This window comes from Salminus brasiliensis, chromosome 7 (assembly GCF_030463535.1).
Source record: "Salminus brasiliensis chromosome 7, fSalBra1.hap2, whole genome shotgun sequence".
Classification (NCBI taxonomy): domain Eukaryota; kingdom Metazoa; phylum Chordata; class Actinopteri; order Characiformes; family Bryconidae; genus Salminus; species Salminus brasiliensis.
In genome coordinates this window covers 23,453,182-23,473,586 of record NC_132884.1, presented here as the reverse complement: position 1 = coordinate 23,473,586, position 20,405 = coordinate 23,453,182, and the positions used below count along the sequence as shown (strand labels likewise).

Genomic DNA, 20,405 nt, shown 5'->3' with positions numbered 1-20,405 from the left:
AGGGTTCTGAGCTCTAGGCCTGTCAGCAGGCTCCTGTATGTTTTGACGCTCCGTCACTTTCCGAATGAGTGACCTCGTTCGGCCCCTCTCGCCCCCTCACTGTCTGTTTGTTCCCAGGCTCGATGGTGTTAGTAGCTGGTTAATGCACATTCTCATCCAGGCACTTTTCCAGAACAGGGTCATGGTTGACCTCACAGACACTGGCATACCCCGCTAAAAGGACCCAATGGTTAGCCAACCGCTAATGGCTAATGGTGTGCTTGTCCTCATTCAACACACAACCTCAGACAGAATCAGATCAGTGATAGAGGAAGATGGGAGGAAGGGAGTTTGTGCTAGTGTTCTGTTAGCCTTTTGCACTTTCTTATCCCAGACAAAACGCTACATTGTACATTTGTATTACCAAAGCATGTGTTTGAGGTAGGGATATCCTGATCCATTTTCTTGCCTGTTCCGATCCTAGTAACATAATGCTGAGTACTGACGAATACCGATGCGGATACTAATCTTTCTATAAATAAGTATAGGTAAGTATATATTCTATACATAAGTTAGGTAAGATGTGCTACTGATTGATACTAAAGTAAACAAAGGTTCAACTATCAATCGGAACTGACTGTTTTAATGTCATTAAAGTGATTAAACAGAATCATAGAAAAAGCAGCTTATTCATAAAGCTGATGCTAAAGCATTCATTTTCCCCTGTTCCACACTGCTGCTTCTAGGAGCTCTTTTTACTCTCCTTATTGTTGCAAGCTGTAAATAATGTCCAATAATGGCAAATAGAGGATGCCAGAAGATGCTCTGCAAAAACGCAGTGGTAAAAACAAAGGATCGGAACTAGATGGGGCTTAAAATAGCAATGAATTAACCTGGCTTAAAACACTGACAGTTGTAAATGTGTAGCATTTCAATTGTAGAATCACTAAAACACAAAACATATATACCTACAAATTAAGTCTACAATATACCTAGAGACATTAGAGACATTTGTTGTGAGCTACATGATGCTAGTAGTACAAAACACTCCTGTTTTTATTAGGCAGATATTCCAAGTTTGCATACACCACCACATGCTATAGGATATTGTGTATCATAGTGGAAAGGCCTGCAAACATTGTTGGATTGTGTGTGTGTGTGTGTGTGTGTGTGTTACAGAGAACAGAAGTTATCTGTTTAGGTTTCTGTTTAATTTAAAGTACAATAGTGCTCATGTGTACATGTACTTATGCAGCAGAAAAGTATATGCACATGAGAAACAGGTTATACAGTTGGTAAACTTTCCAGGAGGGCAGCATCACTAGATTGTAGAGTGTAGAGTAGATCAGTTGTTCATCCAATCATGCTGTATACACATGCTGTATAACATATAGGAGACACTGAAGCTCTGTCACTGCTGTGTGTTACAGCTACGATGGAATCATCTGTAATCAGGGGCTGGGTTTATTAAGGGTATTCCTTCAGATAGTGCAGTTTTCTCCTTTGTCAGTGGAAGGAGTTACTCCTCTGTGTGAGGGAGGTTGATGAATGTGGGGTATTTGGTGGATAGTTTTATGAAGATTTTCCAAGTTTTTGTCCAGTATCTGTTTCAGTTTGTTGATTTTTTTACTTTCTGTGGTTCTCATGCTTTCTTGTGTCTGCTGGTCTCTCTAGCCAGGCTGTGCTGAGGTTGTACCTTGTCACGGTGGTTCTCAGTTTTTTACTCAGGACTTCCCCCACAGTGCACTACTTTCTTAGAACCAGATAGTATTGCAGTTTGCGTAGTCATGAGTTGTCATTGAGTTTCCCAAAAGGTGGTTTTCTCTCTTGCCTCTCTCTCTGTCTATCTTGCTCTGTGTCTCTGTGTTTCTATATTACTGTAGGTGGCCTAGTCTCGCCTTTTACATTTACACTGTTTTCTCTTCGTTGTCTTCATTGCTTTCTCATTCCATTTCTCTCTTTCTCTCTCTTCCTTTTCTCTCTATCTATCTCACTTTCTTTCTCTCTTCCCTTCTCAGTATCTCTCTCTCTCTGTTGTTTTTTTACTGCTACTCTACATTGCCCTTTCTCTCTCTCTCTCTCTGTTACCCTTTATTGACTGCAAGGGATGGCCTACTGCAGAAAAACCCTGGTTTGGAAAGCAGCTTTAATTATGAAGTGCACAGACTCACTAAGAGAAGCCACTGTCTGAAAACAGCACGCCAACCGTCTGCCAAATCCCTTCCAGTCACCGTCCACCTCAGACTCGGTTGCCACAGCAACAGTGGCAGCAACAGCCCACCCAAACAGAGAGGGTCTTCCCGTCCAGCGGGAAAACGTCAGCTGAAAGGAAGCCTGTGGAATTGCCATGACGGGCTCGCAATACTTTAGCACACCACATCCCCACCAGTGTGTGTTTGTGTGAGTGTTTGAGTCTGTGTGTCTGTGGGTTGGCAGGAGCTGATAGCTCCCGTTACTCAGGGACATGGCCTGCCAAGATCATTGTATCTTTCTGCACGCAGGTATGTGTGTGTGTATGAGTGTGTGTGTCCTCAGCGTATGTGACAGAATCTGCGTTCGCTTTCTATCCTTGACCACTGGATGACTTTGAGTGATGTGAACAAGCTTGTGTGTGATGTTTACATGTCACGGCGAGCTGACCGGCTGACTGATGTTCAGCGTGTGTGTGTGTTCTGTGTGTGGAGGTGAGGAATACCACACTGCCTTCACAAAGCCCTCAGTCCACTCCTACATGCCAAACTGGCCTCAGATCTGAGCCTTCCTCCATGTTTATGTACTCCGGACCCCTGGAGATGGTGTGACATCATTAATAACATCTTCAAACATTTCTGGTCTCCAGCGAGAGGCGTGTCAGTTTGTGGGAAAGTGGGTAATGGAGGGAAGGAGGAGTGGAGAAACACTGTGGACTGAAGGCTTGAACTTTTCAAATGAAGAGAACATGATTCACCACTGAATAAGTGATGGGCCCACGTATTCATCTAGCCAAGTCAATCAGAAACACAGCAATATACTGGATTTACCCCATCTATAGTAGTGAACACGCACACACACACACACTCACTCACTAGTGAGTTTGGGTTGAGAACACACAGGTGAAGCATTTGTAGGTTAGGTGACTTGCTCAAGGGCACCTTAAGTTGTGAATGCTGAGGAAGGAGAAAGCACTTTCCCTAGGATCAGGACTACTTTCAGAACCAGAGCAGGCAATATTAGTTTCAGGTAATTGTACCATAAAACATCAGCTTTGGGTCCCAAGCCCGCTTATCTAACCTTTATGCCATGGCTGCCCCAATACTTATACCTATAGACAAAAGTATTGGGGCACCTGCTCCTTCATTGTTTCTCTACTGACCAGCGAAGGCTTTCTAATAGATTTCCGAGAATAGCTATACAGATTTTGACAGCATTCAACAACAAGAGCATTTTGGAGGTCAGGATGTTGAATGATCACCACCCCACCTAATGCCCAACTCCCCAATACATCCCAAAAGTATTGGATGAAAAGCTATCATTCCAGAGCACACAGTTCCACTGCTCCACACTTCAGTGCTGTGGGGCTTTATACTCCTCTGGCCTACGCATGGCATTAGAACCCACAGTGCCAGTAGGTTCATGTTTGTCCAGAGAGGTCCCATTCTAGACAAGCTAGACAAGTTGTGTGTGTGTGTGTGCATTTGCACGTCTGTGTCAGCAATGAGTGTAACACAGAGTAGCTGAGAAGGGACAGTGGTGTATTACAGTGATTGCCAAAGATTTTGCAGTCTTATACTCCTCTTAACCAGATGTACAACAGACACTTTTACACCATGTTGACATCACCTAAACCTTACTAAAAAAAATAACATTAGGGAAGCTTCTATGGCCTGTATTAAAGATTCACTGTGGTTCATTCTGGAGTGCTGGTCAGAGAACTGGGAGGCAGAGGAGTGACCTTTCCTCATTTATAATTAAAGAGACCACACCACAGGCTGTGGTCAATAGGAGAGCACGTGTAAGAGAGCCCATGGCTGTAAAATGTACAGTAACCGAACCACAGATCACACACAGCACAGTTACGTCATCCACAAACAGTTGAACAAAGCTACCACACACGGCAGCGCTGCAAACATGTATCCAATGTGCTAACGGTGTGCTAAGTGCGGCTAATCACAGTGGGCTAGAAACTCGGAACTCACAGCGGCTGCTGATTAAACTGATTAAACGAATCACTTCACTCACAAACACAACAGCAGTGATAAAGTTTGCGATACACAGATGGGACCAGAGTGAAGTGTGTTACGCAAATGCAGCCATGTTTTGAAATAATAGGAAATAAAGGGCAAATCTTTGCAGTTAATACACATCATGGGGCTACATACATTACATACACTATTGCTCCTGGGCTCCCCCTAAAGGTGAAATATGTTTAATTCACTTTTTCACCCTAAACCTGCATTTGTTGACAAGCTGAAGTGAAAGAAACATGTTACAGGATTTTACACAAATTACCCAGGGTTACACAGTTCTTACATGAGGTCTTATGCAGCTCCACCAAAGTTACACAGGGCAGTAGCAGCTTTCCGGCTCAGAGTGGCAATAACAGAGACACTGTTCTCCCTATTAGAAGCCAGTGTACCAACAAGATGTTGTTGATTTTGTTATTTTAAGGTACAATTGCTATGAAATACAAAGATCTAAACCTTGTTCTACCTAACATAGTCCTAAAAGTAGTCCTGGATCTAATCCTAACCTAAACACCAAACACTGGAGTTTCATCATATGGTTCATTAACAATTTGAACATCTGTATATATACACTGTACATCATCCAAAGGGGATTACAGTATACCATTTAGACAGTGAGAGTAAGATCATGTATGTTTTACTGCCTGGAAGCAAAATGCAATATATCTAATTTCAGGGAGCTTGGTGGAAGAGCTGTGAAATGCAAATTGAATTGATCTAGGGTGGGTAAATGATTCCTGAAAGGTAGATTGAGCATCACACTGAACACCTTCTATACAAGTTAAGATGATTCTAACACAGACGCTCTTGAACTGGGCCCTGTTCATTTTCAAAATGACACAAAATTTTCAAATGATTATCAAGTAGCATTTATTAAGCCTAAAGCAGCAATCCAAGCTGAGGCTCTGCAGGCTGTTCCCATGGGGCATGAAGTCAGGTGTTTTATAATAGCTGTGGTACATTACGACCGTTTCAGATTGTTCCAATAGTACTTCTGCTAGAACACTGCGGATCTATAATGACATATTCATCCCATTTGTTATCCTGACATATTACACAAGTGTCACCATCCCTTTTCCCCACCCGAGAACATTATGCAAGTGTAACGATCCTCTAACGATTTCTGCTGTTTTCCATCAGCCGTCCTCAGCGAGATGATTTATGGTCTGTGCGGCTTTGGGAGTGAAGGTGCTGGGTTTTTTGGACTGGTGCTGCCAGACATATCTTACACTCTTCAGATAAAATCCACCTGTCTGCCCTTTGCGTGCTGAGGTCTAAAGATAAAATGTTGCTGTAGGCTGTGTTTAATCACAGAATGGCTTACATAACCCTGTGTAATGAATCGTTCTTTGGTAAAGGTACTTTTGTGAAGGGTTCAGAAATATACTATATCTGCTTTGCTCTTGTGCATAATTTAGCTGTTTCCCACTGCTTAAAGACTCTGTTGTGTTTAAAGTCTCTTTTACTTTAGACTCTGCAGCTGCAGTGATACCTGTACACATTACTGCCTTGCATTGCTTGAGATTCCAAGCATTCCAACATTCACATGTCTTCAAACACATGTATTTTGATAAATGAATACATACAGACCAGATGAAACAGTACACTTTGCATGTCTGAAAGTTGGCTTAAACAAAAACAAACAGTTTTTACATTAAAACAACAAATGAAAAGCCTCTTATTAAAGATGGGTGGCTCAGATGTCCAAATATTTATGGACATCTCTACTTAAAGTTGCACCCATTGCTGACACAGATGTGTGAATACACACACACAGCTTGTCTAGTCCCTGTAGAGAAGCACTGCCAATAGAATAGAACTTATTGGAGCAGATAAACATAAACCTATAGGCATCATGCTCAGTACAAGGTGTGGGCTAGAGGGGTATAATACGTTTGAAATGAGGTGGGCGGTGATCATCCAACATCCTGACCTCATGAAAGTCTTCCTTGGACAATAGGGACAAACTACTCCAAACTATTTCCTGATTTTGGACAAAATAACAAATATGGCATCCATGTGTAGTCTTTGTGTCTTTAACCTACATAACTCGCTAGGCCTAGGATTGGTTAGGCACATCAGGGCTTGTCATTAAGAACTGTTATTGGTAAAAAATAAATTAAAAAAAAAGAGCCCTTTACCAACTGTTAATCACAAGTTTAGATCCTGTGGTGCTTTGGGGTTGCATGGCAGCCAGTGGGGCAGGAAACATTGCACAAGTAGATGGAAAATGGATTTCACTAGATCACATCAGCAACTCAGTCAGTGGGCTCCCAAGTGGTACAGCCATCTAAGAATTGGCTATCATTGGGGGATTGCCAGTTTGATCCACGGTGATGTCCCAGCCATATGAGGCCAGGAGTCCCCTAGAGGAAGTGCATGCAAGCTTTCATCCTCCTAGCACTGGTAGCATCATGTGATAGGGAGAGTTCTAGTTACTTGGTGGAAATTGCATGTTTTTTTTTTACTTAAACAGCCAGAGACTGTCTTCTACAACAGTACAACGATCCAAAACAACCCTCAATGTGGAAGTATTACATTAGCAGTTATCAGTTATCAGTTTTCTGATCCTAAAAATGTCTGCCATGAAACATATGTGGGCTCTTTTGACTCCAGTCACTGCTGCAAACATATTGCGTCAAATTGAGAGATGTTGAATTCATAGCATGACATTATTAGCATTGACATTAATAGTCTTACCCGCTCCCCCAGCCCTTCCTTGCTGAAAGGCTGTTGATAAAATTCCTATCTGTGGTCTTCCATCAGCTGACTGCCGGCTTGAATAGTTCAGGAGGTAATGGGAGAGGTTGGGTTTCTGCCTTTGGAAAGGTTCTCCATGTCTCCAGCGGCTCAAATGAGCAGAGGGTCCTCACTGCGTCACTCATGGTGGCAGCTGGTGCAGGAGGCCTACATCCACCCCACATTAGTTTTTGGGGGTTGTGTGTGTGATGGGGAGGGGGGGGCGGGGGTTGACAGAAAGGGCAGATAACTCAGGACCAGGCATCAGACACGCCATGCAGTTGCTAAGAAAGACCTAGCTGTCTGGGCCAACGATGCCAAATCCATCTGCTTACAATTAATGTAAATAAATAGGAATTTTCTTTCACCTCAACCCATATGTTTCTTCTCCGCTGAAGAATTCCTTGAGCTTGAGCTCATACGCTTTTGCTGCTCATGATTTGAATCAAAACAAGATTCTAAAACAATGAACAAGAAGCTGTACGAGAAACACCGGGCCAAGCGGGCTGCTGCGGATATATGGTCAGGAACCGTTCCAGAATGTTTTAATGAAAAAGCGGCCGGCTTTATTAGTGTTTTGATTATGCTTTCTGGGCCAGAGCTCTGCGTGGTCGGCTTCATCTGAAGCTGTGTATGGTTCTGAAGTTAACAGAAGCGAAGCACAAGTAAAAGCAGACAGTCTAACGCACTGTGAGTGATATGTCGAGGTTGCAATGTGGGAGTGTATGAGATGAGCAGATGTTTTTGTGGCTCGGTGAGGAAAGTCTGTGTCGGGTTTTGGCTCTGGCTCGGCTCCTGAAAGCTGTGAGCATGCACCCTGCTAACTATCTGAATTATGCCATTGACGTCAGCACAGCCTTAAAGCAGACAGACTGCCCTTCCCCTACGAGCTCCCTTGCCAAAGGGCCTGCAAGTTTTCAAACGCTCTGAATCAGAAAAAAAGAGAAAGAGGCAGAGAGAGTTTATTAGGATAAGCATGGCCCTTTTGTTTTGGTTCTTGAATTGGATCTAATCTCTTTTTGTAAACAAGTTAGGGCAGAAATCTGGTGGGTCAAATGTTTGTCACATTTGAGATATAGAACGTACTTTAAGATTCAGGGTTTCAGTTCCTGCTTATGGCTAAAGAGAGAAGGAAATAAAAAAAGAAAAAACAACACCACCCGTATAACTCACAGGCTTCGTTTCCAAGATAGTGGTTGATTGGTTCCTCAGAATTTCATAAGAACTTTTCTAAACTGTGTGTTACAGGTGACTTGAGAAATTTAGTATGTATGCATATAAATATTTTTTTACGAAGGTACATAAGCTTGTAACTGTGCGTTGATCTGATAAAACTATATGTTTTACTATGGTATATACAAACCAAAATTTTTTGGTCCAACTACTCACTACTACATCACATTGTACCAATAAGTCCTTAGACAAGACTCCCAATGCTGTATCTGTAAAATCATTAAATTGTAGTTTGTTCAGATAAGAGTGTCTGACTAATGCCAACATTGTAAATAAATGTAATGGAAAGGAAACAGCATGTAAATTTTGCACCTAGTTATAAAATAACCCTTCTTGAACTCTAAGCTTGAACTCTATCCAATTTGCAAGGCCAGTTGCCCAACCCGCGAACATGTAAACTCCCATCATATTTTTGAACTGCTGCTGGTGCACCATCGCTGGAGGAAAGCACGGCTCCCCAGCTTTGAAACAACAGCTAACACATGCCTGTGCTGACCAGCATCACACTAATTGTGACTTGTGGAAGAAAAGTGCCATCTTCTGAAAGAGCAAGGCCAATTGTGCTCCCTCTGATTCTAGCTGCTGATGGCAAGCAGCATGTCCCAGAATTCAAATGGACCCTAATCCATACCTTTTAAAGGTTTGAAGGGTTAATTATGTGTTAATTATTTTAAGGGTTAATTATGCTAATGTATGTGAAAACTACAGCAGACTGGCATTGATAACTCTGGACTTGAAGGCAACTGTGAAACAGGACATGAAGACATGCAGGACCATGTGTTGTTCAGTGGCAGCTGTCTGGCACAAGACATTAAGTTCCAACTCTTCGTCCATCTTTACCAAATTAGTATCTCCTAGCCCCAGATGAAGGATTTCAAAGAAGCATTCACTCACTGCTCCATTGAATTTCATGCAGGATTTCACCAGAACAGCCTATCAGATGCCTGCTTACTGAAACAAGTCATACAGGCCACTTTGCCAAATGAGCAAAACAGTGTCGGATAGCTAGGTCATATATGGAATTGAAAACAGCAACTGGGTTTGGGGTTACTGTTGAGGAGGCATTTGTATATACTGAGATCTGAGTAGATCTTTGAACAATGTTTAGTCAGTATTAAGAAACAAGAAAACCGAAAGTGCTTTGAGTGACAGCATAGAGAACCATGTTTGCAGGTCTAAAGAATCTTCACTTGATGTAAAGGTTCCTTACCAAATTAAACATTCCTCATACTCACACATCTAATATCCCTGCTTATGGAACCAAAGAACCTTTGAAGCACTTTTTATTTTTAAGAAGTATATTTTCAAAAAATACATATATTTTTATATATATAAATAAAATCTTATATATATATATATATATATATATATATATATATATATATATATATATATATATATATATATATATATATATATATTATTTTTTATTGTTTCACTTTGAAAGATTGTGGGATCAACTTGTCTACAGGACAGATGACTCTGAGCTACAGCAGTAGAGCGAGCGGTGCAGGCCTTGTGGAGTTGTTGATCTAATAAGAGTGAGTGGATTTGATCAGAAATGCTGTGTTTTAGAGGAAATCTAGAGGATTTAGTGTATGATAGCTCCATGGGAGATTCCCCTACAGCCACATGGGAATGCAACAGAGGGTGAACCGATGAACGCTCCAGACATGCTGACAGATTCCGAGCCATTCAGAGAATTCATCATCATAACCACCACCCCCCCCCCCCCCGCTCCCTCACTCTCACTCTCTCTATCTCTGTCTCGCTGTCCTGCTCTCTCTCTCTCTCTCTCTCTCTCTGTCTCTCTCTCCCAAGCACCAGACATATCCTTTCCATCCTGTTTCCCTGATGATGGAAGGGAAAGAAAAATGAGAGTAGAGGAAGAGCGTAAAGGGCTCTGTGGTCTAAGGATTTGTTTTATTACTGCATGTAGTCTAAACCATATGCACAGGATTTTTAGCTTTGGGTTAGTGAGTATAAAGCCATATCCCTAGGTCTCTTGCACCCTCAGCCTGTCTGCCTGTCTCTCCTGTCCTTCACTTCTGTGGATGTTAGTTTTGGGGGGAGTTTTTTGTTTGTTTGTTTTTTTTTTTGTTTTTTTTTGTGGAATGACGTTCGAGTTACTCGAGGGAAAAGATGTTATTAAGCAGAGTTTCCGAAGCGGACTTCGAGCCCAGATGGTGCCCATTAAACGGCTGGCCTGAATCATTGCAACATCTTCATTACGGAGAGCGACAAAAAGAGAGAGAGAGAGAGCGAGAGAGAGAGAGAGAGAGAAAGAAAGAAAGAAAACCCAAACCACAGCAGCAGATCTTCATGCCACTGACCCAATCCCATCTTTAGCTTGAACCGTGGCAGTAAACCCTGAAATGAGTGAATGAGGGGGAAAAATCCCAGCGAAAGTTGGAGTTAATTGGTGTGTGTTGGCTTTTTAATCTGTGCTAACGGGGTTAGAATGGCTCAGAGAGGAGGTTTTGGGACAAAGGCCCCATTGAGGCCTGTCAATACTCTAGCTTAAGGCACAGGGGGTTCAAGCCAGGTGAAAGGACAAAGCTCTGACTGTGAGTCTGCCTAGATCTGTGTTTGTGTGTGTGTGTGTGTGTGTGTGTGCGTGTGTGTGTGTGTGTGTGTGTGTGTTTGCTTGTATGTATGTAGCAGAGCCCACGCTGGAGAATGATCGGAGTGTTATCTAGTCGTTCCGTGCTCACCCTAGATGCCCTCTCTGGACCGGGCTATCGACTTGCGTAACGCTTGCCTTCTTTCTAATTGTCGATACACAAATGGTCTGATCTACAGCAGGCTCTGAATGTGCTCTGCCTAATCCCAGTATCACAGTAAAGCAGCCCAAAGATGAATGCTTTTCCTGGAACTGGAACTCTCTGACCAACTCAACCAAGGGCACAAGCTGTTTTTTTGGGCTTAAAGGAAAAGTTTGACAAAAAGGTCTTTCCCCAAATGAGGCTCTAATCAGCAAGACGTTGGATTGTTTTGTTAGCTTCTTATACATAAGAGTAAGTTATACTGTGTCGAAATAACAAGATTGCTTGATTTGAGCTGTTCAAGTAAATAACTGGATCAGGACATCCCTTTTTATTAGTGTTCTTTTATCAGATTTGTAGGCAGTAAGGTTGCAGAAGTTGATTTGAAGCGTTTGAATTTTTTTACATATTTTGACATAAAATCTTGCTTGTGTTCATGAAGGCTGTTTATTTTGCTCTGCATTGTTTTAGCATTTAATTAATTAGAGTAAGGTCAAACTGCATGTTACAATATGAAGAAGAAGGAACCATTATTATGCTGTCGATCAGGTCCTCAAGCGTTAAGAAAGAAACACTTTTACACACACAGGTATTGTTCAGAATTAACACTTTGGGGCATTTAACCACTGGTGTTTTTTTTTTTTGTTTTTTTTTTTTTGCTTTACTCTTTTTGATAATAAGACTCATAGGGCTAACATTTACCTCAGTTTTACACTGATGATTTTACTGTGTATTCTAAGCGTGAGGGGTTATTCATAAGGGGTTATTCATTTGATGTACTTCCAGATGTATACATTTTTAAAGGTTTTTTTATGTTTTCTTTTTTTAACCCAATTTTCACCCCAATGAACACGCTTGAAGGAGAAGGCTAACTGCCAGTTCTCTTATATCAGCTAATAGAGGAGGGGAGTAAAGGCCATTCTACCCACCCAGAGAGAGTGAGGCGAGGCTAATTATGCTGTCTGGGACTCCAAGCCACATATAGCTGTGGTTTCGGCAGGGTTCAAACAGGCGATCTTAAAATGATAGGCCCATCGCTTAGATGACTACACCACTCAAGAACCCCATAAATGACATTTTTGGCTCAATTATTCCTTCTATCCCATCTCGTTAACATCTCTAGACATTTCACTTCTGATTTTAACTGACTAGCGATCCAGCAAGGAGAAATGGGTGCCCAAGCCACCATCGCATGTTTCTGCTCCTTTCTTGCGTGCCGCAGCGTAACCAATAACACCCCCTTGGCAGTTTGCTCCCTGCTTTGGTGTTTTATTCTGAAGCTTAGCCTCATAAACTTGTGTGGAATATTTTCCGGAATGCCGCTGCGGAGAGAGACAGGGAGCGCTCTGTGAGGGGGACGAAGGGATGGAGAGAGAGAGGCAAAGAGGGGAGGGGGCAATTGGACAGACAGACATCAGGCCATTGGGTTTGGCATACTTACTCACACACACACACACACACATATATACACACACACACAAAAACACACAAGAACCCAGTGTTTAACCATAAGAGAGAAGGCTATGTCGGTGATCTGATGTGTTCTTATATTAGCACATTGAATAAAGTTAATGATACAGATTAACGAGTTGCAGATAAAGCAACTGTCTCAGAAAACCATCTCAGACACATCAGAGGGGGAGAATAACAGCCTGTCTGTTTTACTTTCTGAAAATACCAGAGAGATATATGTAAAAATATGCGTGAAAATAGGAGCTCGTTTTGTGTGGTCTCGTGTGTGTTCACAATTCCCGGGCCGTGTGAGGTCTGCCGAGGTTTCTAGCCTTCTCACTCATGTGGTTGAGTGAGCGCGCTCTTCTCCTGCCCGCCCTGCTCACTCAATGCCTCTCTTGTTTCAGCCCTCATTCGCCAAGCAGTGGTTAAAACTTCCTTATGAACGATTTCAGCACAGCTACTCTCATGCTACTCGCAAATAACACACTTGAGCTGCAGCCTGGAAGACCATAAACACAAACAGAGTGACGCCACTATTCAGAAAGGCTAGAGTAAGTGAGTAGACGTGGATTAGAAGGCTCGAAGAATAGTGTAGCTTTAAGAAATGCTGCACAGGGAGTGTTTAGAGTACAGTAAATGAGTAGATGTGGACTAAAAGACTTAAAAGTATGGTGTGGCATTACAAAAACACTTCACAGGGAGTGTGTAGAATAGACAAAATGAGTAGACCTGGACTAGAGGATTTGATAAATGGTGTAGCTTTGTGCGTAAAGTAGTGTAAAGGAGTTGATCAGGACTATAAGACTAGAAGATTGATGTAGCTTTTTGTGTGGAGTAGTCTAAGTGAGTAGACGTGAGTTAGAAGACTAGAAGATTGGTGTAGCTTTGTGTGTAGAGTGGATTTGTGGATTTGTGGACTAGAACAAGGATCAGCACTGGGCCCTATTTTGTTTAACTTGTGTATTATGTATTTATTTGTGTATTAATGACCTGTCATCAGCAATGGTAGATGTATTTCCTTGGTTAAGTCACTCATGTTTACATCAACCTGATGTGTTTGTGTTTATGTGTATTTGAAATATATTGGGGTGATCCTAGATTCAAATTTGCCATTTAAAAAGCATGTTCAATTCTAGACACAACGTCAAACCCGAAGTAACCTTTGTTGTCATTAAGACTATACAGCAGGAGTGCATAGCTAGTTTGTCCAAGCTCCAATGTGCTTTTTAAAACAAGCTGGGGTAGCCTCTGCCGCACCGGGCGACACCATCTATATAATGTGAGATCATACTTACAAACAGAGGCTGTTAAACTCTTTAAGCATGATATGATTGTATCACATTTAACATACTGTCTTACAAGCTGCTCAAAAACAAGCATGACAACTTTGAAACCAATTGAGTGTCTGTTTATGAAGACACTGAAAACACTTGACCAAAAGGCCAACAGTTATCATCACTGTCATATACTGAAAAAAGTATAATCTACTCAATAATGTTAATCGTTTTAAATGTTTCACAGATGCTTGTCACATTTTTTTAAGGTTTTACATGGGCTTGCTCCCTTTTACTGGGTCAGTTAATACTATAGAAGGATAGTAGTACTAGTGGTGAGGTAACAAGATTCAAGATTCAATAGTTACACTGTACAATATAATTCTACTTTGTATCCATTTCCTGACATATTCTTATAAATATTACTATAAAATAAGAAAACCAGAATAAGTAACATAAAATATATGTATACACTAAGTACACTAAAGTAATGCTAAGTAAAAGTAAAGAAAGTTAGAGTACAGTACAGTATAGATGCATATGCATGTTGTGCGAGTAGAGTTGGATGTGCATGTGTAAAGTGTATTGTGCATGTACACAAGTAAACAGTAGTTGTAAAACAGTAGCAGCGATAATATGTAGTGGGCTTATATATATATATATATATATATATATATATATATATATATATATATATATATATATATAAGCCCACTACATATTATCGCTATATATATATCAACATTTAAAATACAAATATGAGACTTAACATAAAGCAAAATCATGTGTTTCTCTGTGGCACTGCTTGCTCATGCAAGTTCTTGCTCATAGTTCATAAGTGCTTTTCGAGGTGATGACACTAGTCTGTAATAACCTGCCCAGGGAATACAGATGAAAATGAGCTTATCAGCTAACTCTGGTACATTTACACTGGTGTGGAAACTGAAATGTTGACTAATGTGCACTGTCCCTGATAAATATATAAATCAATCAATCAAATCAAACAATCAATCAATAAATTTGGGTGTTGCTTTGTGTGTAGAGTAGTGGAAGTGAGTAGATGTGGACTAGATGACTAGAAGATTGGTGCAGCTGGGTTGAACTGCACAGTAAGTGTGTTGTGTACAGGTAATACGATGTTGTTCATGGTGGAACCTGAGGCCAGTAAAATGCAGTTTTGTAAAATGGTGGGTTGACCTGAGGTAAACACAGCTGATAGTTCGTCTGTTGTATTCAGTACCTCAGGGCTGAGTGTGACACAGTCATGCGTACCACTTCTCTCTGGTAAACATCTGACCGCTTATAAACTTCTGTTTTTCAAACTAGATTCGGCTTAAGGGGTTTTCAGGACACTGGAAAACAGATTATTTAACTGCCATTGTTTGAGTAAATTATTGTTATGTAAGGGCAAATGTATTCTGTACAATAACTCATTGCTGCCATATCGAAACATAACTCTGTTTTTGGCCCTTTTACACTATTTAAAATGCCAGCAGACATCCGATAATGAATAGACTAATTGAAATGGTCCGAAAAGGTGTAAACTGAGTAGTAGCTACCAACTAAATCACAGTACTCACTGAATAATAACGTTTAGAATTATTAGTCAAATAATAAGCCTACAGGTTAAGGGGTTAAAATAATAAAAACTTAAAAGCAGTAGCTTAGTTTAGTCTGAATAACTGTTATTATATAACTATTATAATAACTATTTTTATTATAATAACTATTATTTAAGAGTTTTCTTAGCAATTCTCCATAACTGCACCCAGCTGTGAAATTCAGTAAACCTGCAGTACTGTGTAAAAGTCTGAGTGTAAAAGACCTGAGATCACCCTTAATTTATTCAATTTCCAGTCAAAACATCCTTTAAGTACAAGGGAAATATCCATGGAAAATATGTTTCCAAAGCTGAAGTTAATGATGGAAAGATACAGAGAAAATGGGACTCCTAACAACTGTGCAAGTGAGAGAAAAAATGAAGATCCACTCCCGCTTCAGATCTGAGAAAATCCACAGGTGTTTCTATCCATCCTTGAGTTGCTAGAAGATGACTAAACACTGGGAATCTGAGAGGAAAAACATGTTTGTACATTTGCAAATCAAACTGCTGAAGCTACTTTTGTTCAAAACAATGGACTGACTACACCAGAGTCCAGACCTCAACATCATCTAATGTGCTTGGGATTATTTGGAGGGCGAGAAGCAAGGCAAAACTTGCTCCAAATTCTAAGAATGAACTTTTGAAATATGGAAGAATCTGCCTGTAGATTTCTTTGATAAACTGAAAGCGAGTGTCCTGAAAAGTATGGAAGCCGTACTATACGTAGAGTGGACTCACTAAATACTGAGAAGTCTACTGATATTAGATTAAGTAGTTGTGTCATTTCCTGTGAAACATGCGTGTAAATTATACCTAAAGGCTGTTTTGACCGGTGAGATAAATAAAGAATGGGTGGTCTAGGACCTGACAGTACTGCATTTACCTATAGAAATCTGGAATTTGTAGTTGGTAGTCATTTCCTCCGGTGTGTTAGGATTCCTAATTGCTCATGTCCTGGTAGGCTAAAAATCTTACTTAAACCTCTCTGCAGTCTTGTTATGCCCTAGAACCAAGCTTGTTCATCTTTCAGTTCAGTAAAAATTCATGTTAAAGTGAAGTGATGCAGTAGGAGTGTGTTGTAGGAACTTGAGGGGCTCTGTATTGTTCTTTATTCTACTGTTTTTATGAATATCATAATGTGCATGTCCATTCTCACACTTCTCGGATGGCAGTAACAGAAACTCAGCTGTTACCACAAACACACCACATCCGCCTCTTCATTCTACAACATCTTACACATGTGCACACAAACACACGCACACACACGCAGTTGAAGCAGTACTCATGGAAGGTCTTCTACATCAACATGATGCAACCTGAAAGGGAAAAAAAAAAAAAAAAAAAAAAAAAATATATATATATATATATATATATATATATATATATATATATATATATATATATATATATACACACACACACTTTAAACCGCAAAACTCATCTACAGTGATAACAGCACTGATTGTGCTGCTTAATCCACCTCCCCAGGCCCCCAGCTTTGTCCTTGAAGGACCTGATAAGTTTACTTGAATGCACACACTCGCACAAACACCCACACTTCAGAAGATATGACATGTAGAGCACTATTACTGTAAATGTCAGAGTGACATTTCAGCACGCAGTTCCTGCGTACCTCTTAACTATGTGTGCTTATCAAAGGGGAAAACAGATTAGAGCTTTATTTTAGAAAAGAGTTTTATTACTCTGAAATCCCAGAGCCGTCCACGCTGCCCACCGCCCAAAGCGCTCCCTCCCTTTAGCATCTCTGAGTGGGTGACCTCATGCTTTGTGGGTAGATGCTAGATGGCCATATGTCTGAATTTTTCCTGGGCCATTGCCCGCTATCCCCAAATGTGTCTGTGAGTGTGTGTGTGTGTGTGTGTGTGTGGCTGTGCAGAAAACTCCTCTTACGCATGTGTGGTCAGCCACTTCACTGGCCCTTTCATCTCCACGCTGTCTAACTCCCACTATGCTGCCGTCAACGCGAGTAGCACTGTGGGCTTCACACCTTTTGGTGTGTCTCTGTGTGTGTGTGTGTGTGTGTGTGTGTGTGTGTGTGTGTGTGCTTGAGACAAGAGATAAAAGAGAAAGAGATGGAAAGAAAGTGGGGAAAAAGACGAAGAGTGAGAAGGTGGCAAAAACAAGACAGATAGAGACAAAAAGAGAGAAATGTGTGTGTATGTGTGTGTGTGAGAGAGAGAGAGAGAGAGAGAGAGAGGGGAGAGAAAGAAGGAGAGATGCAGAAAGAGTGGGAGAGAATGAGGAGAAGAGAAAATAGTGAGAAATCGAGAGAGGGAGATTGTGAGAGTCAGGGACAGGGGGCAGTGTGAAAGAGTCATGAGAGTCAGAGAAGGAGGGTTAGTCAGAAAGAAAGAGTGTGAGAGGGAGAGGGAGGGAGAGAGAGAGGGAGAAGGAAGCTGTGATTAGGTTATAAAGGTGGTATAATGTGTGATAGTGAAAGATCCCGATGCTGTGATGTGTAAACAGATCTAACCTAATAAAAGATGGATTGTGGTTCAGTGTCTATCCACACATTGTAAAATCATATTTATGAGCAGTATATTACACTTTATCATATGCTATGCAGTAAGAACATTGCCTGATATGAGTGTAGGTTCAGTGCTCTGTTCTGCTTTAGCTCAGGGTCAGCTCCTGCTCCAGTTCAGTCAGGGATGTCGGTGATGAACCTTAAACTTTAGTGGCATAGCTGCAGGACGAAGGACCGCTTACATAAATCAAATAGCTTTTAATATCTATATATCAAGTCAGATGATCACAGTGATGGACACTGCGTTTGCTTTAGGGTAACATCCCATGAAATCTGTATTTTCCAGCTGCTCTATCTGTCCAGTGATATTTAAATTTCACTAAAACACATAACAAACACCGGACAAAAGTATTGGGACACCTGCTCATGCATTGTTTCTTTGAAAATCAAAAGGTACTTAAAAAGAGTTTGTCCTGCTTTTGTTGAACTCACTGTCTGTACTGTCCAGGGAATGCTCTCTACTAGATTTTTAGAAGCATCACTGTGAGGATTTGATTGCATTCAGGAACAAGACCCTTAGTGAGATAATTGGGTTGGATGATCACCATTCCTCAGGTCATCCCAAAAGTACTGGATGGAGCATGATCATTCTAGAGAACACAGTTCCACTGCTCCTCAGCTCAATGCTAGGGGCTTCATACCCATGTAGTCCACCCCTGGCATTAGGCATGGTGCCAATAGGTTTATGCTTTTCTGCTCTAGAGAGTCATGTTCTATTGGCAATACTTGTCTACAGGTAATAGACAACCTGTGTGTGTCTGTGTGTTTATCTGCACATCTGTGTCAGCAATGGCTGCAGCTAAAAGTAGCTGAATGCATTCATTAGAAGGGGTGTCCATTAACATTTCCATGTATAGTGTAAAACTATGACAACACAAAGAACAATTTCAGTGCTTGAATGGTTTGCTGCCTGGTTATGTGCTTCATATACAAGGAAAACCTCTTGGTCCTTGACTCCTGGACGTGCTATTGTCATTAGTCTTAAAAAATGATAAGGAATATTACATTTGACTACAGAAAGAATAATATAGATGTATATAACAAATTAGTCCATAATTAAAGTGATTTAAACAGTTGTGCAGTTAAAGATTCCGGGTTGGCATCACAGCCCTAACCAAGAAGAAGCAGTTAAGAGGATGGATGGATGGATGATTAGATGGAACAGGCCCAGTGCACCAGCAAACCAGTAGTGAAGCCTTTTGACATCATGTGAATCTGGCAGTTGTTCATTACAGTATTTTACAATACATTCCTATGAGTGTGTTCAGTTAAACCGAACCAGTACTGAAACTCTTGCAGTGACATAATTTATTGTATCGTATTTTAGTGATCTCGTCATATCGTCCCACCCAGCCGAGATCACACCCAGGCCTGTGTTCTTATGAACACTCCTCTGCTGTATTGTTGTGCAGCTGGGAGCCACACAAGGGCCGATGTGTGTCCCAGAGCCTCAGAGGCCCTCTCCCCCCTTTTATGCACTTCTGCTGCTTCACACTGACCCACACAGAGGTCAGCTGAGTCCAGGCTGAGGTCAGAACAACTGCACAAATTCAGACATGCCTGTTAGCTTGTTAGCGTGAGTGTGAATGGAGTACAGATGTGGTATAAAGTGTGTGAGAGAGCGCCGGTGAGTGAATGCGGTGTGTGTGTGTGTGTGTATTATGAACAATGTGTATGTGTGTATGTATGTGTGTTTGTGTTTCCTGGCCTGAGGTTTAGTTTTTTGTAAATGAGGAAGTGTTATTTGTTTGTGCGTGTGTGTGTGTGTGTGTGTGTGTGTGTGTGTGTGTGTGTAGGGCTATGCAAAGCACCCCCCTGTCTTCCTCTCTATTGACATCACAGCCGACATGGGGGGTGTATTAGGTTGAAGGCACAGAGCCAAGAGACAACTCACACAGCAGAGAGAGAGAAGTAGAGGGAGAGTGGTAGAGAGAGAGGGAGGGGGCTTAGAGGAAGGGGCACAGAGCCAGGAGGCAGTATCACCTAGCCTCAGCCAGTAAACGAAGGAGAGCAAGGGGGAAGAAAAAACAACTCTTCCAGTTAGCCAGCCAGCCATACAGTGTGTGTCTGTGTGTGTGTGTGTGTGAGCGCAAGCCACTCTGTGTGTTTGCGCGAGCCCAGGATGAAGGATCGCTTGGCGGCCGGTGCTGGAGTAGCCATGCAGGAAGGTTTTGACCGTGCGCCCGTCTCTCTGTGCCTCTACCCAGACGACTCCTACCAGAAGCTGGCCGTGGAGACCATGGAGGAGCTGGACTGGTGCCTAGACCAGCTGGAGACCATCCAGACGTACCGCTCGGTCAGCGACATGGCCTCCAACAAGGTGAGCAGAGATTCTTCAGCATGTGCAAACACACACATACACACACAAACATATCTAAACACACATACACACTTGTTTTTATGCAACGTCAGGACATCAGGAGTCCTACATTGAAAAGAGTGATTAATTAAATTTACTTGATTGGATGCATCAGTGTAAACTGTGTTGATGTGATGTATTTAATATGCAATGTGACACTTTCAAAAAGGGGTTCTTCATGGGTTCTTGGGTAAAAGCTAATGACAAGATCCATTTGAATACTCAAA

General features: G+C 41.5%; 1 protein-coding gene across 3 annotated transcripts in view; it reads left to right on the top strand.

The window, feature by feature from the left end:
- pde4ba (phosphodiesterase 4B, cAMP-specific a) overlaps window positions 1–20,405 on the top strand; it is a 199,244-nt gene that overhangs the window by 160,377 nt on the left and 18,462 nt on the right. For all 3 annotated transcript variants that reach the window (XM_072684239.1, XM_072684240.1, XM_072684241.1), the window contains one exon: window positions 20,027–20,139. In XM_072684239.1, the coding sequence (XP_072540340.1) occupies window positions 20,027–20,139 (113 nt within the window). The remainder of the gene's footprint in view (window positions 1–20,026; window positions 20,140–20,405) is intronic.